Source organism: Euleptes europaea, chromosome 2 (assembly GCF_029931775.1).
Source record: "Euleptes europaea isolate rEulEur1 chromosome 2, rEulEur1.hap1, whole genome shotgun sequence".
In the NCBI taxonomy this organism is placed as follows: Eukaryota; Metazoa; Chordata; class Lepidosauria; order Squamata; family Sphaerodactylidae; genus Euleptes; species Euleptes europaea.
Genome location: NC_079313.1, coordinates 134,771,739 through 134,798,823, shown reverse-complemented (window position 1 = coordinate 134,798,823; position 27,085 = coordinate 134,771,739). Strand labels below are relative to the sequence as shown.

The 27,085-nt window shown below is 48.0% G+C and overlaps 1 protein-coding gene across 1 annotated transcript; it reads left to right on the top strand.

Annotated features, from left to right (window-relative positions):
* On the top strand, positions 1-25,145 carry LOC130473726 (tripartite motif-containing protein 54-like). Its single transcript, XM_056845296.1, has 10 exons — positions 1-168; positions 7,394-7,554; positions 9,739-9,904; positions 10,885-10,980; positions 17,660-17,893; positions 19,674-19,696; positions 20,019-20,143; positions 21,169-21,440; positions 23,820-24,065; positions 25,044-25,145. The coding sequence occupies exons 1-10, from the start codon at positions 1-3 to the stop codon at positions 25,143-25,145; spliced, it is 1,593 nt and encodes a 530-aa protein (XP_056701274.1).
* The last annotated feature ends 1,940 nt before the right edge of the window (positions 25,146-27,085 follow it).

Here is a 27,085-nt window from a genome sequence, read left to right as displayed (position 1 = left end):
ATGTTGAGCCACATGGAATACAGCTCCTGCCCAAGGGATTGCCCCACGATGGACAGCCTGGAGAGGCAGCTCATCTGCCCCATCTGCTTGGAGATGTTCACCAAGCCCGTGGTCATCCTGCCATGCCAGCACAACCTGTGCCGGAAATGCGCCAACGACATCTTTCAGGTGAGCGGCGCCCCAAATTTGCAGCTAAAACGTGAGCTTTATCTTTTTGCTAGGCTGGTTGTGTTTGACCCTGGGTGCTACCTCTAGGCGCTAACACAGCGATCCCACCGATCCGTTTTCCATAAATGCTTCCTTTTTTGGTAACACCACCTATGCCTGTCGCAATGTCTTGCAGCCATGAGTTCCGCAAGTTAACTGTGAACCGAGTGATTCAATGCTTCCCTTTTTGCTTGTCCTAAGTCTGCTGGCGATGATAAACAGTGAGCCAAAACATTTGTGGGGGGAAATATTAAATCCTAACATTTCTCCAAGAGGACTTTTGTGGGTCTGGCAGGACCAGAATTCCTTTCGTGGAACGTTTAGGGTATGCTCCAGATAACTGAGGAGTTGCATATGTTCTAATTTTTAATGCTTCTGTTCTCCCAGGGGATGCTTGGCACCTGCCTTCATGCTATTAAGTGTCTTGTGTCTACCCTGAGTGCCTGGCCTTTGGTTTCTTGTAACCGTCTCCTTTCCTCCAGCAGCCTACAGAGTTAGCTTCCTCGTAAACCCGCCACCCCCATCCCGCAGGGCGGTATGATCTTTGCAACGCCACGTGTTCTGAGCTGAAGAAGTTGCAAATTTAAATGACTGTTTTCTAACACTTGCTTTTCTTCTAATGAGCACAGCTTTTGCGGGCGTTGTTTAAAGAAATACTTAAATGGCGGGGAAAAACCAACCTTCTTCTTACGTCGTTCTCCTCCGTTTTATATCTATGTACACAGAGGCACTTGGACTCACAGGGAGATATTAATACATCCCAGGAACCAACCGAATGGAGGGTCTCCTGAAAGGGTTGCCATCCTCTAGGTGGGGTCTGGAGATCTGGAATTATAACTGATTTCCAGACTTCAGAGATGAGTTCACCTGGAGGCAGTAGCAGCTTTGGAAGATGGACTTTATGGCATTATTCCCTATTGCAGTCCCTCCTAAACCCCACCCACCTGGAGAAAATGGCAGCTGTGGAGAGTGGACTTGATAGCATTACATCCCCAAGAAGAAGAAGGAGTAGCAGTAGTTGGTTTTTATATGCAGACTTTCTCTACCACTTAAGGGAGACTCAAACCGGCTTACAATCACCTTCCCGTCCCCTCCCCACAACTGACACCCTGTGAGGTAGGTGGGGCTGAGAGTGTGTGATTAGCTCAAGGTCACCCAGCTGGATTCATGTGTAGGAGTGGGGAAACAAATTCAGCTCACCAGATTAGCCTCCGCTGCTCATGTGGAGGAGCAGGGAATCAAACCCGGTTCTCCAGATCAGAGTCCACCGCTCCAAACCACCGCTCTTAACCACTACACCATGCTCGTGAATATGAGCAGGCAGTGTGATGCTGCGACAAAAAAAGCGAATGCGATCTTGGGGTGCATCAACAGAGGCAAAACATCCAAATTGCGAGGTGTCATGGTTCTACTGTACGCTGCATTGGTCAGGCCACACCTGGAATAGTGTGTGCGGTTCTGGAGGCCTCACTTCAAAAAGGATGTGGACAGAATGGAGTGGGTGCAGAGGAGAGCAATGAGACCCAACCCTACGAGGAATGGCTGAGGGAGTTGGGAATGTTTAGTCTGGAGAAGAGGAGGTTGAGGGGGGACACGATTGCTCTCTTGAAGTATTTAAAGGGCTGTCATTCAGAGGAGGGCAGGGAGCTGTCCCTGTTGGCAGCAGAGGAAAAGACTCACAGTCATGGGTTTAAATTACAGACGGAAAGGTACCGGCTGGATATTCAGAAGAAATTTTTTACAGTTAAGAGTTTTTCTATAGTAATTTTTGATGTATGCCACTACTGCTGCAAGATTGGTCTATGCAACAAAATGGAAAGTATCTGAGACACCAGATAAGATTGACTGGATAAATAAAATGATGGAACTGGCTGAAATGGCTAAATTTACTGCATTAGTAAATCAAAAAGTAAACATGGAATTTGTGGGAGAATGGGAGGCGTGGATAACATACTGTGTAAATGAACTTAACTTGGGAAGTATTAAGGGTTATGTTTTGATCTAATTCAGTTGTCTGAAGTAATTACTATATCGATGTTAAAACTTAGATCTTAAGATAAAAGGGATATGGGATTAATGTTTTAAATGAAATAATATAATGAATTAGAACCTAAGTACAAAGAGGAGAATAGTGGTATCAAAAGGATGGAGGGGGGGAGAGGGGAAGTCAATACTCATATTTTTTTAGGGACAAGATAGAAATTCTTTATTCTGTTTATATTATACAATTATGTTGGTGGAATGATGGAACTAAATGTGATTCAATTAGAAAATAATTTTTTTTTAAAAAAAGAGTTTTTTGATAGTGGAATCAGCTACCTCGGGAGGTGGTGAGCTCCCCCTCACTGGCAGTCTTTAAGTACAGGCTGGACAAACACTTGTCAGGGATGCCCTAGGCCAGTGATGGCGAACCTTTTAGAGACCGAGTGCCCAAACTGCAACCCAAAACCCACTTATTTATCGCCGAGTGCCAATGCGGCAATTTAACCTGAATACTGAGGTTTTAGTTTAGAACAGGGGTGGGGAACCTTTTTTCTGCCAAGGGCCATTTGCATATTTATAACATCGTTCGGGGGCCATACCGGGCGTAGATCTCCTTGTGTGTGTGTGTGGGGGGAAGCTAGGGTTGACAGGTCCTCTTCACCACTGGCGGGAGGTTTTGGGGGTGAAGCCTGAGGAAGGCGGGGTTTGGGGAGGAAGACTGCACAGCCATAGAGCCCAATGGCCAAAGTGGCCATTTTCTCCAGGGGAACTGATCTCTATTGGCTGGAGATCAGTTGTAATAGCAGGAGATCTCCAGCCACCACCTGGAGGTTGGCAACCTTAGGGGAGGCAATGCAGAGAAGGCTTGGAGGGTGTCTCAGCTCCCCCAGGTCTTCCCCCTCCTCCCAGGTGGGAAGGCAGCCAGCGGTGGGCCCAGGCAACCAAGGTGCCAGGGGGGCGCAGCTTGCAGCCTGCGGTCGATCTGCAAGGAAGGAAAGAAGGAAGGAAGGAAGGAAAGAAGGAAGGAAGGAAAGAAAGAAGGAAGGAAGGAAGGACAGAAAGAAGGAAAGAAAGGGAAGAAGGAAGGAAGGAAAGAAGCAAGGAAAGAAGGAAGGAAGGAAAGAATGAAGGACAGAAAGAAGGAAGGAAGGAATGAAGGACAGAAAGAAGGAAGGAAGGAATGAAGGACAGAAAGAAGGAAAGGAGGAAGGAAGGGAAGAAAGGACAGAAAGAAGGAAGGAATGAAGGACAGAAAGAAGGAAGGAATGAAGGACAGAAAGAAGGAAGGAAAGAAGGACGGAAAGGAGGAAGGAAGGGAAGAAAGAAGGACAGATAGAAGGAAGGAAGGAAGGACAGAAAGAAGGAAGGAAGGAAAGAATGAAGGACAGAAAGAAGGCAGAAAGGAAGCATGGAAAGGAGAGAGGGGGGGGGAGGGGGGGAGGGAGAGGGGGGAGGGAGGGAGAGAGAGGGAAAGAGAGAAGGGGAAAGAGAAAGAGAAGGGGAAAAGAAAGAGAAGGGGAAAGAGAAAGAGAAGGGGAAGGGGAAAGAGAAAGAGAAGGGGAAAGAGAAAGAGAAGGGGAAGGGGAAGGAGAAAGAGAAGGGGAAAGAGAAAGAGAAGGGGAAGGGGAAAGAGAAAGAGAAGGGGAAGGGGAAAGAGAAGGGGAAGGGGAAAGAGAAAGAGAAAGAGAAGGGAAAAGAGAAAGAGAAAGAGAAGGGGAAAGAGAAAGAGAAAGAGAAGGGGAAGGGGAAAGAGAAGGGGAAAGAGAAGGGGAAAGAGAAGGGGAAAGAGGAGAGAAAGAATAGGAGAGTGACTGAAAAAGGAAGAAAAGAGAGAAAAGCCTTCACACACACACACACAGCCGGCTCCCTGCGACCGGGCTTCAGCCTTCCCACCTCTCCCCCCCCCCCACCCCCAAGTCCACAAAAGTCCTCCACCTGATCGGCTCCCACGCGGATGCTCCGGCCCCGGGAGGGAGCGATTGGCTCTTTCCTCTTCTCCCTCCCTCCCTCCCTCTGCGGCGGCCGAGAGAGGTTTCAACCCCTGTGCCGCGCAGCGTGCAGGGACGCTTCGCCTTCCCGGCTTGGGGGAAGCGTCTTCCTCCCTCCCGCCTCCCGCCTCCTCTTGCCGATGGCGAGAGGGGGTTTAAAGGGGCCGCAGCGTTCCTGCACGCTGCGGCTTCAGAAAGGGCCGTGCTGCGCTGCGCTTCTCTGGCAGCTGCAGCGGAGCCCAGTCTGGGCCAGGAGCCTTCTTACTCCTCCTCCCAGAGGCTCCGGGGGCTGCTTGGGCGCAAGTCCCGCCGGCCGCCACCGCAGCACGCCCCCCCCCCCCCACCGCACGGGCCGCTCCCGCTCCCCGGCTCCGCTTCACAGGCCCTCGGCTGGGTTGCGCGCTGGGCAGAACCGGGGCGGCGGCGGCGGCTCCTCTTGGCCGAGCGGGGGAGGCGCCGCAGGTGGCGGCCCGGCCTTCAGGGGCCTTTTGCAGCGGGCGGGCGGGCAGGCGGGCCCTGAGGGCGACTGCTGCCGGCTCGCCCGCTGTCCCCGCCCCCAATCCGTAGTCGCTGTGGACCGCCCGTGGCGCGGGGCCAGGCAAAGCCGCGCCTCGACCCCTCGTTTCCAGCCCGGGAAGGGAAGGGGAAGGAAGGCTGCTTCCCCGGGGGCTGAGTGGAGGCGACCGGGCGCGTGCCGGCAGAGAGGGCTACGCGTGCCAGTGTCGGCACGCGTGCCATAGGTTCGCCAACACGGCCCTAGGCTGATCCTGCATTAAGCAGGGGGTTGGACTAGATGGCCTCTATGGCCCCTTCCAACTCTATGGTTCTATGATTCTATTCAGTACTCAGACTGGCAGCAACTCTCCAAGGGACCTGGCACAGGTCTTTCACAGCACCAACGACACGATCCTTTTAACTGGAGATGCTAGGGTTGTCAGCTCCCTCTTTGCTACCGGTGGGAGGTTTTGGGGGAGGAGCCTGAGGAGGGTGGGGTTTGGGGAAGTGAGGGACTTCAATCCCATACAGTCCAATTGCCAAAGCAGCCATTTTCTCCAGGTGAACTGATCTCTATTGGGTGGAGATCAGTTGTAATAGCAGGAGATCTCCAGCTAGTACCTGGTAGTTGGCAACCCTAGGAGATGCCAAGGATTGAATCAGGGACATTCTGCATGCCAAACTGACGCTCTACTGCTGAGACAACAAAAATGGGGGAAAGATCTCAACCAGAAAAATATAGGGAGCCTCAAAGGTTGAGCTGGAAACTATAAAATCTATAACACAATAATTATATTTATTATATAGCATACACAATAAGTTTGTTAAAAACACTGGGCCTGGAATGCAGGCTACATATGAAACCACCAGTATAAACTGGTACAAAAATATCAAACACAGTTGATGGATCACTCCTTATAAATGACCAATACAAGACCAAACATGTTTTGGCCTCTTGGGCCTTCCTCAGTGGTCATAAATACAAAACATGATTATTATAAACACATCTGGAAATACCCCTTTCAATGTATTTTATATCTGAAATTAGAAAACCTTATATCTTGTGTGGCCAGATGTAAACTAATCACACAAACCATGGGTCTTGCAGCATGGAAACTTGCTCATACAACCATCTGGTATAAAATTATCAGTGTTTCCAAATGTTTATGACATCAGCTGCAATATTCAAAGTTAATCCACCATAAAATGGCACCAAATGGAATAAGTAGATCTCAAATTAAATCTCTGGGCACACTGCTAGGTCAAAAACGTTGGCTTTGTGATGCTTTGAAAACCCTCTTTCAGCCCTTCGTTTCAAAACGCTCCTTGACCTGCCCTTTCTCAGAAATTTGTCTAGTATGACAAATGAGGTACAGAAAGAAAGTCCGCTCTAAGAAAACAGAGCAATAAATAGACCTGGTTAATAGGCTGTGGAGCTGCTGGGTCAGTCACAGTTCTCTCAGAAGTCTCCCAGCCCACGCAGAGGCAGGCAGTGTCAAACCACCTCCGAATGTCTCTTGCCTTGGAAACCCTACGGGGCCACCATAAGTCAGATGGGCCTTGATGGCAACACAAAAATCATAGGGTTGCCATGAGTCAGAAGCAACTTGATGGTGCGCGCATGCACACACACACACGGCTGTGGGAAATTGTTATTGTAATTACTGGAATTTAAAGTACGGGATGAGTGTGATCCCTTTCTTCTGAGCAGGACAGAGGTAGTGTGGTGAAGTGGTTAGAAGGTCAGTTGTTCCTCACTTTGCTTTCCTTTTATGTAGGTGGTTTGGTTATGCACGGTCAAAAGTAATCATGTAAATGTAATAATGTACAGCCCTTACCTGGATGGCCCAGGCTAGCTTGATCCTGTCAGATCTTGGAAATTAAGCAGGGTCAGCCCTGGTTAGTCCTTGGATGGGAGACCACCAAGGAAGTCCAGGGCTGCTACGCAGAGGCAGGGAAAGGCAAACCATCTCTGACCGTCTCTTGCCTTGAAAACCCCATGAAGGCTCCCCATAACACTTAGAGCAGTTCCTCAGTGGAACAGGCTACCCTGGGAGGTGGTGAGCTCTCCTTCCCTGGACTTTTTAAAGCAGGGGCTACGGTAGATGGCCATCGTAATCCCTATTACTCTGTATGGGTGTGAAAGCAGGACACTGAAGAAAGCTGATAGGAAGAAAGTCGATTCCTTCTAAATGTGGTGTTGGAGGAGAGTGTTACGGATACCATGGACTACCAAAAAAGCCACAGGCCTCAGTTTGCAAGATCTGAGAAAGGCTGTCAAAGATAGGACATTTTGGAGGTCCTTGATTCATAGGGTTGCCATGAGTCAGGGACTTGACGGCACTTAACACACACACAAAGATGGCCATCTGTCAGCAATGCTGAGTCTGTGAACTTAGGCAGATCACAAGAGGGAGGACATCTTGGCCATCTTCTAGGCATGGAGTTGGGGTCACTGGGGGTGTGGGGGGAGGTAGTTGTAAATTTCCTGCTTTGTGCAGGGGGCTGGACTAGGTGACCCTGGTGGCCCCTTCCAACTCTATGATTCTAAGTCAGCTGCAACTTGACAGCGCTTTCCACCAACAACAACAATGTACAAGATACAAGAAGTCCACTGACTCCATTTAGCATCCAGTCTCTGCCTCTGCCGTCTGGTTTCACTGGCCCGAAACAAACACCTGTCCAGCCTAATACAAAGCAAACTGTTGTGTGTCTTTCAGTCTCGAGGGACAACCCTGGGGACTGCTGGGAGGTTTCGGTGCCCATCCTGCCGCCACGAAGTGGTCCTGGACAGGCACGGCATCTACGGGCTGCAACGGAATCTCCTGGTTGAGAACATCATAGACATCTACAAACAGGCGTCCGCAAGGGGACCCGACAGGTATTGTTGCCTTGCTATTTGTAGCCATGGGGAGGGACCATGGCTCAGTGGAAGAGCCTTTGCTTTGCATGCAGAAGGTCCTAGGTTCAGTCCCTGGAATCTCTGGTTAAAAAAAGACCAGGCAGTAGGTGATGTGAAAGACCTCTGCCTGAGACCCTGGAGAGCCGCTGCCAGTCTGAGTAGACAATACTGACTTTGATGGACCAAAGGTCTGATTTAGTGTAAGGCAGCTTCATGTGTTTAGGACTTGGGGAGGGACTTCAGTGCTATAAAGTCTAATTGCCAAAGCGGCCACTTTCTCCAGGTGAACTGATCTCTATTGGCTGGAGATCTGTTGTAATATCAGGAGATCTCCAGCTATTACCTGGAGGTTGGCGACCCTAGTCGTTTAACAAATGCAGTGGGCGGGCGTTTGTCTTGATCACTTTTACACATACCTTGAAAATGGCTTGAATTATCACCCACCTATAGCCGCTGACCCAGCTCATCTCCAGGGGAACTGATCACTATCGGCTGGAGATCAGTTGTAATAAGAGATCTCCATCTAGTACCTGGAGGTTGGCAACCCTAACTTTAAAGTAAAAGGGTAGATGGAGAAATATGCTTTGCATCGAGCCTAGGCGATAGATGCATACTGCAGGTCACATGGATTGAAAGGCAATTGTGTGATTTTTTCTCGTTCAGAAGTGTGGCGAAATCCTCTGTGCCTGTGGGCAGGGAGCATGAGAAAGCACAGGCTGAAAAATGGTGCTGTCTTTTAAATGGATAATTCTGTGTGATGTGGTACATCGGTTGAGATGTTGGGTAGAAACTGCCACCTGAACAGATGTAAGCTAAGGAAGTTATGGCGAGATTGTAAGGAAATGACACCTCTGTGTGTCATTAACAGGACTTTATGGGCTGCATCCAGACTAAAGTTGCCATCGGCAGCACAGAACTTTCCTGTGTCCTCTTTTCCACTGCAGCCCATTGGTCTCCATGAAATGCCGCTCTGGGGCACAGGGAACCCTGCAGAAGGACATATTGGGGGGTGGGCTCTTCAGGACAGCGGGAAGGAAGGGGTGGAAATAGCCAATTGGATTCTGTCCCTCTCTTGCCTTGAAAAGCCCGTGGGATCGTCATAAATGGGCTGTAACTTGACAGCAACCCCCCCCAACAACCCTCTGAAATGTCATAAATGAAGACTGTTTCTGAGGCCATTTATGCAGGACTGATTTTGATGCTTGCTCAAAGCTGCTTTTTAAAATCCGCCCTTTAAAATGACTATTCACGGTCCCGATGCAAGAGGAGAAAGTCAAACAAATTCCACCCTCCCCACTCGCCTGCTCCTTCATTCCTTCGTTTGCATAGCCATTAGCAACCGACGTTTGCCTAGCTAAGCCGTGGCTGTGATTTTTCATGGCCCCTTCAGTAAAGGCTTCGATGCGGTGGCGGAGCAAATACAAAAGGTTGCGTTAAAGGGGCTCTTAAGAAATGCAAAGCAGGTATGCGCCGGCTTCACAGTGACGGCTGGAGTGACGGTTCAGAGTGAAGACATCAAAAAAAATATGTGGGGCGCTTCAGCCTGGAACATGCTGCTAATAACCAAGCATAAAGGGCCAGAGAGTAGCCATGTTGGTCTGCCGTAGATTCTGCAGGGCTCGAATCCGCCAGAAATGTCAGCCACAGTTATGAAAGGTTTCATGTGGCCACTAGAGGTCTCTGTGTGCTTCCTAAAAACAATGTTTGCCTTGAAAGACGGTGGCGATTCTCACGTTTTTTGGGACCGACACCCACTCCTAAATGTATCAACTCTTTTGCAAAACGGAGGGGTCTTGGGACACCTTAGAGCCCGGCCAAATTTTATTTCAGCATAAGCTTTCATGAGTCAGACCTCGTTTCCCAAGAAGCGGGCCCCAGGGTTCAGCTTTGACCCAGAGAGGTTGATCGTGGTCCAGGAACACACGAAGCTGGCTTCTAGTGAATCAGACCCTCGGTCCATCAAAGTCAGTATTGTCCACTCAGACCGGCAGCGGCTCTCCAGGGTCTCAGGCAGGGGTCTTTCATATCACCCACTTGCCTAGTCCCTTTAACTGGAGATGCTGGGGATAGAACCAGTTTTGTCTGTCTGACTTGTTTCAAGGCTTTTGATACATTTATACATCCATTTTCCTCTTGTCTCTCCCCCCCATCCCGCCAAATCAGGCCTCTGTTAAAAACGGAGTACCCAACCTGCGAAGAACACGAGGATGAAAAAATCAACATCTATTGCGTGACGTGTGGGGTGCCCACCTGTTCCCTCTGCAAGGTTTTCGGGGAGCACAAGGACTGTGAAGTGGCCCCCCTTTCGGACATCTACATGAAACAGAAGGTCCGCGCATCCCTCTTCGCATCAGCTGACCGGTTTGCCTGGGTTTCTGTGTTTGCCATTTGGTTTATTGATTCCCCCTCCAGTTTCAAGGACCTCAAGCCAAAGTCTGTAAGGTTCCTAAGAGGTCTTCCATTCAGGCACCAAAACAGGATGCTGGACTCGATGGACCATGGATCTGATCCAGCAGGGTTGCTCTTAATGGCCGGGTATAGTGGGACAGTGCAGAAAAGAGCAACCAAAACGAGGTGCAGAAAAGAGCAACCCAAAATGATCAGGGGGCTAGAGCAACTGTCCTATGAGGAGTGGTTGAAACGCTTAGGGCTGTTTAGCCTAGAAAGAAGGCAGTTAAGGGGAGACATGATAGAGGTCTATAAAAGTATGCATGGTATGGAGAGTAGACAGGGAGAAGCTTTTCTCCGTCTCTCATAACACTAGGACTCGGGGTCATCTGCTGAAGCTGGAGGGTGAGAGATTCAAAACAGAGAAAAGGAAGTATTTCTTCACACAACCCACAGTTAAATTGTGGAACTCCCTGCCCCAGGATGTGGCGATGGCTGCCAACTTGGAAGGCTTGAAGAGGGGAGTGGACATGCTCATGGAGGAGAGAGGTATTCATGGCTACTAGTAAAAATAAATACTAGTCATGATATGTACCTATTCTCTCCAGTTATTAGAGGAGTATGCCTAATATATTAGGTGCTGTGGAACACAGGCAGGATGGTGCTGCTGCAGTTCTTGTTTGTGGGCTTCCTAGAGGCCCCTGGTTGGCCCCTGTGCGAACAGACTGCTGGACTTGATGGACTTTGGTCTGATCCAGCATGTTCTTCTGGAGAGTCCTGTCTATATTCCATTTTGGTTATGACCAGTTTGGGGATCGGCGTAAATAGCCAGAGGAAACTCTCCTCCCAGTGGGGTCAGGGGAGACGAGCTTGGATGGTCCCAGCAGGGAACAAATCTGACTTTTGACCTCTCCCCTCAAGGCGGAGCTGACGGACGGGATCGGGGCTCTCGTGGCCGCCAACGACCGCATCCAAGCTTATACCAGCACTTTACAAGGCACATGCAAAAACATTGAGGTAGGAAGCTGTTTCTCAGCCTTTCTGTTATCTTCTGAAGATGTTCTCAGCCATTTCTAACCTAGCTGCATGTTGGTCCATAGGAGAAGAGCAAGATTCCAGTCCAGTAGCACCTTAGAAACCAATAAGATTAGGGGGTTTTAAGCTTTTGAAGAAGAGTTAGTTTTTATACTTTGATTTTCTCTAGGAGGCTTATCGCACCAACAATTTACAGCATATTATCATCGTACTCGTTGTGTGTGTTTTGGATGCATATTCTTCATTTCCGATCGCACCGTGCCTGTTAAGACTGCTCCCAAGACGGTTTATTGTCATATCGTCATATTGCAAGGAGGAGCGTGGGGGAGCACTGCGTCATGTCTACGTCGCTGATGCTTCCCCGCCTCTCCTCCCCTTTTCCCCCCACGCATGCGCAATATCATTGATCCGAAGGAGCGCTGTACTCCATTAAGAATTGCCACATTTGCACGGCAGGGAAACCCTAACCACAACCTATGCAGACATCCCCCCTCCCAAAAAAACCCCAAAATGAGCCATTCCTTGCACAGTGCTAATCACAGAGCTGCCGTCTTTTCGGGCGTTGGTCCAACGATCTTGCATTTTTTCGTTGGGACAAGCACATTAAAAAATTTTTTTTGAGAGCAGGGAGGCACCTCAACCTCGGCAGCGGGAGAAAGGGAGGAACAGTCGGGGAGAAACTTTGTGCCGGCAGGAGAGCCCTGACTTGTGTGTGTGTGTGTGTGTGTGTGTGTGTGTGTGTGTGTGGGCGCTCTCTCTTCAGTCTCTCTCCCTTCCTCCTCCTGCTGCTTCCCCCTCCCCCGTATGCCGTTCGCAGCAATTTCGCTACTTTTCCAGCCCTCGCCCTCCTCTGCATTCCTTCCCCCTCAAGCCCACGAACTGTTTACAAAATCCACTTCAAGGACATTCCATATGAGGGAAATGTTTGATTGGGACCCTGCACAAATAAAAATGGTTGATCTAATGTTCCAACGTTCCCGTGTTCCTTTGTAAGACCACAAGCACTTATGGGGGGGAATTAAGTAACAATAATGATTGGCGGATGCAAACGGGAGGGAAGGGGGAAGGTGAGATGGGAGGAGCTTGGAAAGAAGGCGGCTAAGGGGAGACATGATAGAGTATAAAATTATGCATGGTTTCGAGAGAGTGGACAGGGAGAGGTTTTTCTCCCTCTCCCATAATACTAGAACACAGGGTCATCTGCTAAAGCTGGAGGGCGAGAGATTCAAAACAGATAAAAGGAAGTATTTTTTCACACAACGTATAGTTAAATTGTGGAACTCCCTGCCCCAGGATGTGGTGATGGCTGCCAGCCTGGAGGGCTTTAAGAGGGGAGTGGACATATTCATGGAGGAGAGGGGTATTCATGGCTGTTAGTTAGAATGGATACTAGTCATGCTGCATGCCTATTCTCTCTAGTATCAGAGGAGCATGCCTATTATTTTGGGTGCTGTGGAAGACAGGCAGGATGGTGCTGCTGCAGTCGTCTTGTTTGTGGGCTTCCTGGAGGCACCTGGTTGGCCACTGTGTGAACAGACTGCTGGACTTGATGGGCCTTGGTCTGATCCAGCCAGGCCTTTCTTATGCTCTTATGAGAAAGGCTTTTCAATGGGTGTTGCAAAAAGAGGGGAGGAGAACTGAATAGCATATGTAACTGAACACACCCCTTGGATTGCCGGTTTTGAAACGACATAACGAAACACATCGTGGTATAGGTGTTTTGGGAAAAAACAGATGCCTGGCGCTTCCAAAGCATTTCCAAGCCGAAATGGGAGGTCTGAGGTGCGATCTATCCTGGATAACACGTTTTTTTAAAACGTAGTATATACTGAGTGTGTTAGGCCCCTAGCATTAAGGAGTCTTAAACCGGCTTCCAGTTGCCTTCTCTTCCTCTCCCCACAACAGACAACTTGTGAGGTAGGTGGGGCTGAGAGAGTTCGGAGAGAACTGCGACTGGCCCAAGATCACCCAGCAGGCTTCATGTGGAGGAGCGGGGAAACAAATCCAATTCACCAGATTAGCCTCCGCCACTCATGTGGAGGAGTGGGGAATTGAACCTGGTTCTCCAGATTAGAGTCCACCGCTTTTAACCAGTACACCACACTGGCCAAAGCTCCCTTCATCAGATTCCAGCTGTTGCTTCCATATGTACTATTTTTCCTCCGGTCTACATGAGCAATAGCCAGTGTTCCTCAGAAGAGTTCCTGGGGTATCTGATTAAGGAAACTTTGGCTCTCAAAATCTCATACCCCCCAACATCTTGTTGGTCTCTAAGGTGCTGCTTGACTCAAAACTAGCATTTCTAACCTCATAACCCTCAAAGAATAAAGACCCTGATATTCCTATGCATCTGTCCCAGTTACTTTGTGGAAGAGAAACAATCTCTGGTGGCTTCACCATGTTGGTCATCCCAGGGAGAGGAGCTGTGGCTCAGTGGTAAAGCATCTGCTTGGCATGCAGAAGGTCCCAGGTTCAATCTCCGGCATCTCCAGTTAAAGGGACTAGACCTCCGCCTGAGACCCTGGAGAGCCAGGGAGAGGGGCTGTGGCGCAGCTTGTAGAGCATCTGCTTGGCATGCAGAAGGTCCCAGGTTCAATCCCCCGCATCTCCAGCTGGGAGAACCAGCGTGGTGTAATGGTTAAGAGTAGTGGTTTGGAGCAGTGGACTCTGATCTGGAGAACTGGGTTTGATTCCCCTCATGAGTGGTGGACGCTAATCTGGTGAACCGGGTTGGTTTCCCAACTCCTCCACATGAAGCCAGCTGGGTGACCTTGGGCTAGTCACAGCTCTTAGAGCTCTCTCAGCCCCACCTACCTCACAGGATGTCTGTTGTGGGGAGGGAAAGGGAAGGGGATTGTAAGCCGGTTTGATTCTTCCTTAAGTGGTAGAGAAAGTCACCAAGGGAAAAACTTTGCCATTAGCAGAGTGGTTCTACGAGATCTATGGAATGAAAATGAAATTACGGCTATTAAACCATAATAGTTAAAAACACTGGTACAGATGTGTGTTTTTTAAACACTAGAGGATCAGAGCACAAAGTTTAAAAAAATATTAAAGGAAGGCACAGACTTACGCATGCAGAAAGCAAGGAAGAGAGAGAAAAAAACACGGAGTAAATTTCAAAAACCAAAATCACAAGCTGGCAGGCTCAATGTCTGAATGATGACAGAGAAGCCGCTGGGAAAAATATTTATAGCCAACTGCTGTCTTCTTACACTCTTCCGATGGCTGTTTAAAAAGCAAGGGAGGGTGCATGCCATCAATCTCCCACATTCCGGCCCCCCAAATGTCTGTGGAAGGGCAGAGAGAGCACCGATTTACCCGTCCAGAGGATTCGTCGGCCTGTGGTGCAAAACAGGGTCAGCGGAATAATAATAATAAAAAAAAACTCCCAGGGACTGGCTTAAGAACCTTGTCTTCAATGGCTGTATTGTCTTCTTCGGTGGGTGATCGAGGATGAATTAAATCTTTTTGCAAACGCAGTGGAGGAAAATCCCGTGACTAATATTTCAGTGAATTCTGAATTGCTCTTTTAACCCCCCCCCCTTGATCAAAGATCTTGTTTCAGAAAGTAAATTAAGGAGATTTTTAAGTAACAGGTGGGTGGGATTTGAAATACTTTTAAAATCGCTGGTGTTTTAATGGATTTTCACATACTTGCAAAATAAGTTCTTTCTTTCTTTTTTAAAAATCCACTTTCCCCTAGAGGGGGGAAAAATCTGTCATTCCCGTTTGCTTATAGCTCACTACCTTCTGTCAGACTGTCTGTTAAAGATGCAATTTCAGAAAAGAACTGAACAAACTTTGTTAATTTAAAGATGACGTGGGTCGGGACAGGTGGTATTTGTAATGCATCAGAGAAACACTAAAAACAACTTAAAAGCATCAACAGTTTGCAGTTGCAATGGGCTTGGCTCAATCTTTGAAGCTCTATGAATATTTTTTTTCCTGGTTGTGTATACATCCATAACTTTTTTCTCTCTCGGACGCCAGCCCTGGCAGTATCCAGCTCCTCACTATCCTATGCAAGGAATGGCTTTAGGTTTGCCAACTGCAGGTGCGAAAATTCCTGGAGATATGAAGGTGGTGCTTGGAAAGGGTTTGGGGATGGGAGTAGGGTTGCCAGGTCCCTCTTTGCCACCGGCGGGTTTTTTGGTGTGGAGCCTGAAGAGGGCGGGGTTTGGAGAAGGGAGGGACTTCGTTGCCGTAGAGTCCAACTGCGAAAGCGGCCATTTTCTCCAGGGGAGCTGATCTCTATCGCTGGAGATCAGTTTTATTGATTGATTGATTGATTGATTGATTGGATTTATATCCCGCCTGCTATCCCGGCCGAGGAGGCTCAGGGCGGCTAACATCAATAATATCATAAAACACAATGAAACAATTGCTTCAGTATGTTAATTAATTGAAACCAATTTTTCTTCTTCGAAGAGGTGAAGTGAAGCGGGGGATCTCCCGCCACCACCTGGAGGCTGGCAACCCTAGGTTTGCCATGGTTTAGGACAGGGGTCCCCAACCTTTTTGAGCCTGCAGGCACCTTTGGAGTTCTGACACCAGATGGTGGGAGCAATCACAAAATGACTGCCATGGGAGGTGGAGCCTGCCACAACATGGCTGCTGAAGGAGGCGGGGCCACACCCAAGCGCAGGGGGAAAGAGTGCTCATCTAAAAAAATACACTAGGAAAGAGGAGAGTGCGAGAGTCTAAAACCCACACTGTGCCAGTTGCCATTGAAACGTTTTCTTGATCTGCCCAGCTAATCCGATCTCCAACGGACAATCAGAAGCCCTGCTGGGCAAGAACCCCAAGTGACCCCACCCACTTTCTAAAAATTGGTGGGCACCAGGAAAAGTGTTGGCGGGCACCCACGGGCACCATGTTGTTAGGGTTGCCAAAAGGTTTGATCTCCGGCCAGGTAGTAGCAGGAGATCTCCTGCTCCACCCCCAAAATCTCCCACTGGTTGAGAAGAGGGACCTGGCAACACTAGCTGCCAACCTCCAGGTAGTACAGGAAACTTGTATACACACAAAGCGCAAATATTTATAAGCTACTGAGGTGAAACCTAGACCATATACTTGACATATACACAACACAATTATATACAATATATCCTTTCCTTTCCTTTCCTTTTATCCCTTAGAAGCTCCTTGATCAATTGATCTTAAGCAGCATATATCTAGTGTTGGAGGGATATAAGGACTGAAACAAATCTTGCCACTGACAATGTAGCCTTGGGATCCCTATCACTTAGTAAAAAGGCATTATGTCAGTCACAGAGGCATTGGATTTGTATATTAAAAGGGGGGAAATATAGTGCGATCGAAGTTCCTCGTAAAAGCGGCCTTCCAAAAGGGCATGGGCTAATGTGTCAATAGAGCCAGAAGAGCAAGGGCAGATCCTGTCTGAGTATGGTATATTCAGAATTCTGCCCTGCATTACCATAGAAGGGTTAGCATTCAATCTAGCCAAGCAAAAAGCTCTACAGAGACGAGGAGTTGTTAGATAATATGTATAGGCAGGCAGACCACGTGGAGGGGGTATTCCGAAGAACTGGGATGAACAGACACGATGAGCACGAAAAGTAGTGCTGTTATAATCGAGCTGTTTAATGCGCTTTTTAATTTTGGCAAAAGCTTCAGTTTTCCCAAGATCTGATAACATATCCTGCGAGAAGCCCAACAACGCCAGTTTCTCATCTAAGATTTTTTGCCATGAAATACAATATATACAATTCACACAGAAAAATTGAATAAAAGTTCCAAAGGTCTCAGCAGAGTACCAAATGATTGATAATATTGTAATCCTTGTGTAAAGTTCATGTGAAGCCACAATCAAAGATGGATACGGCCGTTTCAGATCCACAGCAGTGGAAATCTTTCTTCAGTCCTTAATATTGCACAATGTGATGTACTTAGCTGACGTCTGATTGTAATTGTATATACTTACCCTGTGTGGGAAGGAATGATGAATATGTAACAGCACTTTTGTATTAAGGACTGAAGAAAGATTTCCACTGCTGTGGATCTGAAACGGCCGTATCCGTCTTTGATTGTGGCTTCACATGAACTTTACACAAGGATTACAATATCATCAATCATTTGGTACTCTGCTGAGACCTTTGGAACTTTTATTCAATTTTTCTGTGTGAATTGTATATATTGTATATAATTGTGTTGTGTATATGTCAAGTGTATGGTCTAGGTTTCACCTCAGTAGCTTATAAATATTTGCACTTTGTATACAAGTTTCCTGTACTGTTTTTTATAACCTTTCGGTACAAGTACAGAGTGCCGTTTTTCTCCCCAACCTCCAGGTAGTAGCAGGAGATCTCCTGCTATTACAACTGATCTCCAGCCGATAGAGATCAGATCACCTGGAGAAAATGGCCGCTTTGGCAATTGGATTCTATGGCATTGAAGTCCCTCCCCTCCCCAAACCTCACCCTCCTTATGCTCCACCCCAAAAAACTCCCACCTGTGGTGAAGAGGGACTTGGCAACCCTATTTAGGATTATTATCCTGAACTGCAAATTGTCTCTTTTCAAGGCCTGTTAGTTTTAGGACTTCCAAAAACAATAGGATAACTGATCCTGGGAAGAAGCCCCCTTTTCCTGCCCAGGGGTATCAGATGTGAGTTGATCTCTCTGCCTCTTCCGGGCAGGACAATTGCAAAGCTCAGAAACAGGCCCTGTGCGAGAAGTTTGACCGGATGTGCGTCATTTTGGAAGAGAGGCGGAAGATCATGCTGCAGAGGATCACTTACGAGCAGGAGGAGAAAACCCAGCATCTGAAGTCCCTCACCAAAGCCTGCAGTGACCACATTGATTCTTCCTCCAAGCTGGTGGACACCTCTCTGCAGTCGATGGAGGAGCCCCACATGGCTCTTTTTGTGCAGGTGACGTACCCGAGAGCTGGCGGGGGAAGGGGTGTGCGCAGGGCCGGATTTAGGTTTGATGAGGCCCTAAGCATTTGAAGGTAATGGGGCCCTTTATATGTTCAGCTGTCCTTTGTCAACCACAAATTGTCGCTGTTTTTTGTGTTGAATATATGCTATATGGTAATTGATGGACCTAATAGGTATCTAAAGCCATTTGCACATAACAAAATATGTATTTATCAAAGTAATTGTTGAACAGAAATACAATTAAGAAGAAGTATATTAATAGTGAAATAATTATTTATTTTATTTGTTTTTTTATCTTACATTTTGGAAATGTACATCCAGTTTTTTTTCCTTTAAATTTTTTTGGGGGCCCCAAGAGTGTGGGGCCCTAAGCTATAGCTTGTTTAGCTTATATGTAAATCCGGCACCGTCTGTGCGGCTCTGCTCAGGTATCTCCTGCCAGGGAACAAGGTGGTGGTCTTAGACAGGGCAGCCTGTCTTGCCCACGAAGCAATCCTAGGCTATTGCCAAGGGCATCAGATGGTGGGGGATGACAGGGGATGGCTCGGGCTCACCTGTCCACCGATGCAGTGGGAGAAAGTGGGGGGGGGGGGGCAATCGCATCAGCACCCAGAAGTGACTGGTGACACTGTAATCGACTGTGCTGCTAGGAAGGAATACAGTGAAGCAGTGAAGAGGAGTTGGTTTTTATATGCCGAGTTTACCATTAAAGGCGAAATCAAACCAGCTTACAATCACCTCCCCTTCCCCTCCCCTCAACAGACACCCTGTGAGGTAGGTGGGGCTGAGAGAGTGTGACTAGCCCAAGGTCACCCAGCTGGCTTCATGTGGAGGAGCGGGGAAACCAACCCGGTTCACCAGATTAGCCTCTGCCGCTCATGTGGGGAATCAAACCCGGTTCTCCAGATCAGACTCCACCCCTCCAAACCACTGCTGTTAACCACTACACCATGCTGGCTCTCATTTTCATCCTCACCTTCCCCCAAGGAACTCTGAGCAGCATACATGGTCTTCCCTTCCTTTTTATTTTCTCTGCACAACAACCCTATCGGGTAGGTTAGGCTGACCCAATGTTACCTAGCAAGCTTTAGGGCAGAGTGGCAATTCGAACCCAAGTCACCCAAATCCTTACGCAACATCTTAACTACTATACCACATTGACAACAAATATATATTCCAGTGTGTGTGTGTGTGTGCGCATGTGTGTGTGTGTGTTAGGAATTTATGGTTATGAGCCAATGTGGTGTAGTGGTTAAGAGTGGCAAACTTTAATTTGGAGAACCAGGTTTGATTCCCCACTCCTCTATGTGAGCGGTGGACTTGAATCTGGTGAACCGGGTTGGTTTCCCCACTCCTCCACACAAAGCCAGCTGGGTTACCTTGGGCTAGTCACAGTTCTCTCTGAACTCTCTCAGCTCCACCTTCCTCACAGGGTGTCTGTTGTGGGGAGGGGAAGGGAAGGCGATTGTAAGCCGGTTTGAGTCTCCTTAAAGGTAGAGAAATTCGGCATATAATAACCAGTTTTTCTTCTTCCATGTTGCAGTTCTTTGTGTTATCTTTTTTTTTTTGCAGCGTGCATTTGCTGACCCCGTGGTCATTTGTCAGCTGCCTTGGGCTCAGCATGAAAGGCAGGATGTGACTATTTTAAATAATAAATGCAATAAATGAATTGTCTGACTCGACTGCTGAAAATCACAAAGCACGGAGGCTCTCTTTCCCAGGTGCCTTTCAAACTGCTGACTTTCTCTCTTCTCTTTCTCTCCTGCTTCAGAACGCTAAAGTCCTCATCCGCAAGTAAGTACCCTGGTTTGTCCTAATGCCCCTGCCCCTTGAACACCCCCTTTTTTGTTTGCAAAGGGGAAGGCTGCCCTCAGAGAGACTGCCTTTCAGGGTTGCCATCCTCCAGGTGGGGCCTGGAAATCACCCAGAATTACAACTTGTCTCCAGAGATCAGTTCCCTGGGAGAAAAATGGCTGTTTTGGACAGTCGGTTCTACGGCATTATATCCCTCTGAGGTCCCTCCCCTCCTCGAACCCTGCCTTCCCCAAGCTCCACCCCCTAATCTCCAGGAATTTCCCAACCCAGAGTTGGCAACCCTGCTGCCTTCCCTCTCCAGGATTTCAGAAATGACCCAGAGCTGCAAGCTCGACTCCCTGGAATCGGGTTATGATGACATGGAGCACTACACGGTGGATTTCAACGCGGAGGAACGAGTCCTGTACCAGCTGGATTTCATCAAAGGTGGGGAGAAAACACCTCCAGATGCCCAGGTAGCAAATCTATCAGGTGGGAGGGCTGAAACCAGTTTAGGTTTGGTTAACGTCACCAGCTGCCCTGTCCTGGATGGCCCAGGCTAGCCCGATCTTGTCAGATCTCAGAAACTAAACCAGTGTGGCGTAGTGGTTAAGAGCAGTGGCTTGGAACGGTGGACTCTGATCTGGAGAACCGGATTCCCCACTCCACAGGAGCGGTGGATGCTAATCTGGTGAACTGGATTTGTTTCCCTGCTCCTACACATGAAGGCAGCTGGGCGACCTTGGGCTAGTCACAGTTCTGTTAAGAGCTCTCTCAGCCCCACCTACCTCACAGGGTGTCTGTTGTGGGGAGGGGAAGGCAATTGTAAGCTGGTTTGATTCTGCCTTAAGTGGTAGAGAAAGTTGGCATATAAAAACCAACTCTTCTTCTTCTTCTTCACAGGTTCAATCCCTGGCATCTCCAGTTAAAAGGACTGGGCAGTAGATGATGGGATCAAACCCCTGCATAAGACCCTAGAGAACTGCTGCCAGTCAGAGTAGACAATATGGACCTTACACGTGAACATGCATCAAGCTGCCTTATACTGAATCAGACCTTTGGTCCATCAAGGTCGGTATTGTCTACTCAGGCTGGTAGTGGCTCTTGAAGGGCTCAGGTGGAGGGTCTTTGACATCACCTACAACCTGTTGCTTTTAGCTGGAGATGCCAGGGATTGAACTTGGGACCTTCTGCATGCCAAGCAGATGCTCTGCCACTGATCCACAGTCCCTCTCCATGGCTCTCCTGGATCTCAGGTGGAGGCCTTTCAAATTACCTACTACCTTATCCCTTTTAATGGGAGATGCCGGGGATTGAACCTGGGACCTTTTGCATGCCAAGCAGATGCTCTGCCATTGAGCCACAGCCCCTCACCCTGATGGACCAAGGGTCTGATTCAGTATAAGGCAGCATCATGTGTTCAGGAGGCCCATGTGCTGTGACCTTTCTTCTGCCATTTATTCCTTCCCTAGTTGAAGAAGAGCCTGAACCAATGACTGAGGAAGATGGGGCTTGTGGGGAGACTGAAGACCCATCGGCAGACTCTGGGGCAGGGGCTGGTGAGGGAAGAGAGGACCCAGAAGGCTTCTTTGCCTTTGGGAAGGAGGACCAGCCTTCAGGAGGATCTCTTATGCCAAACGAGGGTTTGAGCGGCGCTGCCAGTGGGGCAGAAGGAAAGACGGTGCTCCTGTCAGCTCCAGAAGGCCAGGTTGGCACAGAAGGCTCCACGTGGTTCTCTCAGCAGGTAAGAGATCCCAAACTTGTGCAGTAGAGTGTTAGGTCGCTTTTGCATGGGTACTTTCACTCATGTTTGCCCCCGGTCTGAATCGGTTGTTCCTTGGAGTTATGCATGTGTTTGCCATCCATTAGAGATGACCTCACTGCCAGCCCTCGCAATGTCTGGGTCTTCTCATTCCTCTGTTAACCTGACTCTTCCATCTTCCCTGAGCAAAGCCTGGGTGAAATCTCCGTGCATAAGGCAAAGTGCAGGACACGCAAGCTTGGTTTTGCTCACAGGCAATTACAAAGCAGCATGTCCAGAGGCGGGGATTCAAATACTTCCTGCTTCTTGCTTTCTCAGAGCTCTTTCTGAGCAAAAGAAAAGCTTTCTAAAACCGGGGCTTGGATTTCTCCCCCATTCCTTTCAGATTGCTCTGTTGTTGTTGTTGTTAAAATGTTTTCTTATGCGGCAATTGGTTTTTTGGGGGGAATTTTCTCTCACAGTAAGCTCTACAACGTAAGCCAATTGCAAAGCAGCGTTTCAAGGGGCTGGGACTTGATTTGAGCTTGGAGGCTGCTAGTGCAGATATTCTCAACAGGAAGGGGTGGGTCCAGCCAGCAACGAACCTCGGTTCAACCCCCCCTGCATAAACCACCTTAGATGGGCCAGCTTGGAAAGCAGGAGATGTGCCGTGGGAGGTTTGGCCTTCTCCCTTTGGGTACTTGACCAATTGTGTGCATGGGATGAAAGGGGTATCGATCTCGATCTCCAGAGAGAACATCTTAAGGATCCAAAGCAGGTGTCGCCGATGTTGTTGAGCCTGTGATCTCTTTGGGGATGTTGAGGATGGAGAGGAGGCACCACCACAAAATGGCTTCGAGGGAAGAGGGACAAAATGGCTGCCATGGGGGTGGGTGGGTGGGGAAATCGCAAAAGGTTGATTTGTTAGTGGTATAGTTCTAGCCACGTATTTTAACAGTTTAACATTTTAATGTCAAAATTCTATATTTCTTATCTGCTTTTATGTTGTTTTAAACTCATTTATACTGTTTTAATGTCTAATAAATAAAGAAAAATCTAATAAATCTAGTATAATAAAAATCTAATTCATACAAAAATCTAATAAGTAAGGACCCCCGTGGCACAGAGTGGTAAGCTGCAGTATTGTGATCAGAGCTCTGCTCACAACCTGAGTTCGATCCCGATGGAAGTCGGTTTCAGGTAGCCGGCTCAAGGTTGACTCAGCCTTCCATCCTTCCGAGGTCGGTAAAATGAGGGCCCGGCTTGCTGGGGGTCAAGTGTAGATGACCGGGGAAGGCACTGGCAAACCACCCCGTAAACTTAGTCTGCCTAGTAAATGTCGGGATGTGACATCACCTTATGGGATAGCAATGATCTGGTCAGATTTTGGTCTTTTTATGTACTGACATCAACTGTTATGGGTTGGTAATATTTGTAACTATGTTTGTGCTTTTTCGGAAGCCTGTATTTTAGGCCATGTGTGAGTGTGTGTGTGTTAAGTGCCGTCAAGTCGCTTCCGACTCATGGCGACCCTATGAATGAAAGTCCTCCAAAATGTCCTATCTTTGACAGCCTTGCTCAGATCTTGCCAATTGAAGGCTGTGGCTTCCTTTATTGAGTCAATCCATCTCTTAGGCCATGTGTATTTAAATACAATTGTGTGCTACTCTGAGTGGGTAGTGTGAGAGGGTTGATCCATCTGGGGGGGTATCGTTTGAGTGTCTTGGATTTTTAAACTTATGATGGCAGCTTATGAGAAAGATCGGCAGAACTGGGGAACTTTATTTTGACTATGGATTATGGGGGCTGTAGAGTGTTTAGTTATGGGGGTGATTTCCATTTGAAATCACCTTGGTATCCGCGTGTTATATTTCTGTTTTTAGGTTTTTCATTTGTCAAAGGCACTGAACTACCTTGCAACGTTTTACGATGGTCTTGACAGTATTAATGGGGGACGTTGATCCTTTTGTTGCCTGTTTTGCCCTTTTTGAGAGTTGGTTATGTAGCCTAGATGGGAGTTTATGGGGGTTCTTATTGTTCACTTAGTTTTTTCCATGTGTTTTATGATGTTTTGATGTGAACATTTTAAGTTAAATACATAAAATAAAAAATACAATTGTGCACAATATATAATAAAAATAGATTTATTGGTTGTTATATGAGATAGTGTTTAGCTCAACCCCTTTGGTTTCCTCTGACTTTTAGGTTGAGTTTCTTTGTTCCCCCTTTTCTTCAGTTGTTTTTCAGTAATGACCCAGTGCTTGTTCAGGGGACTGCTTTTACCTTTTAATAAATAAATAAGAAGCAAGAGGTTCTTTGGGCAAAAATCTGGGATCTCCTGTTATGGTATCTTTCGCTTCCTTCTGGTCTTTCTTTTTTTAGAAAGAGCTGGACGGAGCGCTCCATTTCACAGACTCTGATTCACCAACGTCTCTGGCAGAGGGAGGCTTGCAGAAGAACATGCTGGTTGACGTGGGAGAGCCCGAAGAGGAGGGTGCCGCGGCTGAAGGGTCAGGCACCACGGACAGCTCAGGAGAGAATGGGGATGGCGGCATCTTGGATTGCGGTGGGGAAGGTGGAGCTGGAAATCCATTTCTTCTGAACGGAGCGGCATCTGCTATCGGCCAGGTCAGGAACACCAAGAGGCTAGTCCTGTTTGAGGACATGGCCAGGCTGTCCTCCGAAACGCCTGTTGGTCTTTAAGCTTTGAAAAGCTGTTATGTGGGTAGGGTTGCCAAGTCCCTCTTCGCCACCGGTGGGGGCTTTTTGGGGCAGAGCCTGAGGAGGGTGGGGTTTGGGGAGGGGAGGGACTTCGATGCCACATAGTTTAATTGCCAAACTTCTTCTCCTTTTTCTCCTCCTCCTTCTTGAAATCTGAAATGATATCCTGGGATGCCACAAACCCATGCTATGCCCAAGATAGTTTCTACAAGATAGTTTGTACTGTACATAGTTTGTACTGTACATAGCAGGATTCGGCTAATATTGCATTAGTAGCTGGTACAGTCAAAGAAGCAACCGTGGCCTCGGGGAAGGTTAAAATAGCAGTAATGGATTTCCTGCCACAGAGAGCACATAATGGCCCCATTTCTAACAGTGGGTCTCTTCCATCTTCCCCCAAACCCGTGATAATTGTTGCTTTTATGCATTTTCTTCTGTCTGTCGGATTTTAGCAGCCGGGGGTGGTGGTGGAAATGTGCTAGAAGGGGACTCACAATTCCTTCTGCATCATCACACCAGGCTATGGTTGGCGTTAAGAGGGGTAATACTCACAGCATTGATCTAACTTAGGGAAGGGGGGGTTGCGTGATTCATAAACCTGTTTGGACTGCACCTCCTGGCAAATGGCTCGCTTGCGATTCTATTCCTAGACTCTCTGTTCTCTCCTTTCCCTCTTAAAAATGCTTCCTCAATGAGCCACTCTTTTTATTGTTAAAGGTTTTTTTTTTTTGCAGAACTGAGAGCTGAATGAAACAAAACTTTCAGGCACTTTCATGTTTTGTTACCCCTCACTGTCTGACGCAGGGATTGACGTAACCCTTTCCCTCCAGCCTGTTGCTTTCTGCCATGGTTTCAAACTCTCTCTGAGACCTTCTTCTTTTCCAGGGTCCGGCTCCTGATCCTGCTGCTGACGGGGGGAGGACCGAAGAGATCATCGAGCCCCTTCTCAGCAGCTGGTTCAATCCCACCCTTTGGCTGCATGATTAAGGCAGATGGGGGCAAAGGTAAGCCCCGGCCCTGTTCCCCCCCTTGCTGACTACCTCCTTCTGTCAGAGATGAGTAGGCTTGAAGGGAAGGCCCTCACACCCTCACCAAAAGAGGAGCAGTCTAGCACCGGAGCTGCCAAGACCCATCCCACGCAACAGACTGCCAAGAGGAGAGCTGGGAGAAGGAAGGGGTGCAGCACAAAGTAGCAGCGTGGTGCAGTGGTTAGAGTATCGGACTAGGATCTGGGAGACTCACATTTGAATCCCCACTCGGCCATGGGAGCTTGCTGGGGGACCTTGGGCCAGTCACAGATTCTCAGCTAACCTACCTCACAAGGTTGTTATGAGTATAAAATAGAGGAGAGGAGGAGAATGCAAGCCGCTTTGAGTCCCCATTGGGGAGAAAGGCAGGGTATAAATGAAGCAAATAAGGAAGCAAATAAATAAATACATAAACAAATACATACATACAATAGTAATAGAAAGCTCATGCAAGTGAGCCAAGCCACATGTTCCAGAGGAAGGCCCCCCATGCCTATAATAAGTACCACAGCACCACTAGTCAGCAGTTTCCTTTCCCTTTTTTGTTGGCAGGTGATCATCTGTCATCTGGGAATTCTCCCTCTCTAGCTGTTCCATGGGAGGGGCTGTGGCTCAGTGGTAGAGCATCTGCTTGGCATGCAGAAGGTCCCAGGTTCAATCCCCGGCATCTCCAGTTAAAAGGGACTAGGCAAGTAGGTGATGTGAAAGACCTCTGCCGAGACCCTGGAGAGCGGCTGCCGGTCTGAGTAGACAATACTGACTTTGATGGACCAAGGGTCTGATCCAGTATAAGGCAGCTTCATGTGTTCAAGGCAGATTGTTGAAGGAAATGCAGAGCTGGGCTGGTGTGGAAGCCCCCTCCCTTTCTTCTCTGCCCTGAAAGCCTTTCAGGAGTAATTGACCCCCTTCCAGCCCCTTATCTACTCCTTAACAGGACACCTGGTTCCCACCCCCTGCCACTCCACCCCTTTAGGGAAGAGCACAGCAAGACCACAATTCTTTGAGAATCAAGCACTTTAAATCCCATTCATTTCAACAGACTATCCTGGGGTTGTCAGAGTTTGAAAGCTACGCTGGGTCGGCCCTGGCTAGTACTTGGATGGGAGACCACTAAGGAAGTCCAGCGTTGCTACGTAGAAGCACACAATAGCAAGCCACTTCTGCTCATTTCTTGCCTGGAAAACCTTTATACATTTGCCATAAGTTGGCTTTCTTTCTTTCTTTCTTTCTTTCTTTCTTTCTTTCTTTCTTTCTTTCTTTCTTTCTTTCTTTCTTTCTTTCTTTCTTTCTTTCTTTCTTTCTTTCTTTCTTCCTTCCTTCCTTCCTTCCTTCCTTCCTTCCTTCCTTCCTTCCTTCCTTCCTTCCTTCCTTCCTTCCTTCCTTCCTTCCTTCCTTCCTTCCTTCCTTCCTTCCTTCCTTCCTTCCTTCCTTCCTTCCTTCCTTCCTTCCTTCCTTCCTTCCTTCCTTCCTTTCTTTCTTTCTTTCTTTCTTTCTTTCTTTCTTTCTTTCTTTCTTTCTTTCTTTCTTTCTTTCTTTCTTTCTTTCTTTCTTTCTTTCTGAAACATGCCATTGTGGGTTTGCATATTAAACCTGGTTTTTATGTCTCATACATAATTTATCCCGTGGAATCTTTTCGCCAGGCGCGGGGTGCCATTCAGTGAAAATGCCCACACCTCATTTGCATGAAGACGAGCGCGCAAAGAAGAGAGCTGATTGTTTGGAGCCTCTTCAAAGTCTTCTCCTCTAAGGAAGACGTGGAATGCGAACTTCTCAATAGAAGGGAAAATAAAAGAACCTCTAATATGGGGGCCAGATGTAACAATTCACCCGCTGGAGTGTCCGTGTCTGACAAACACAATAATTCTCCTCCTCCCTCGACCGCTGCCACTTTTCAGACTT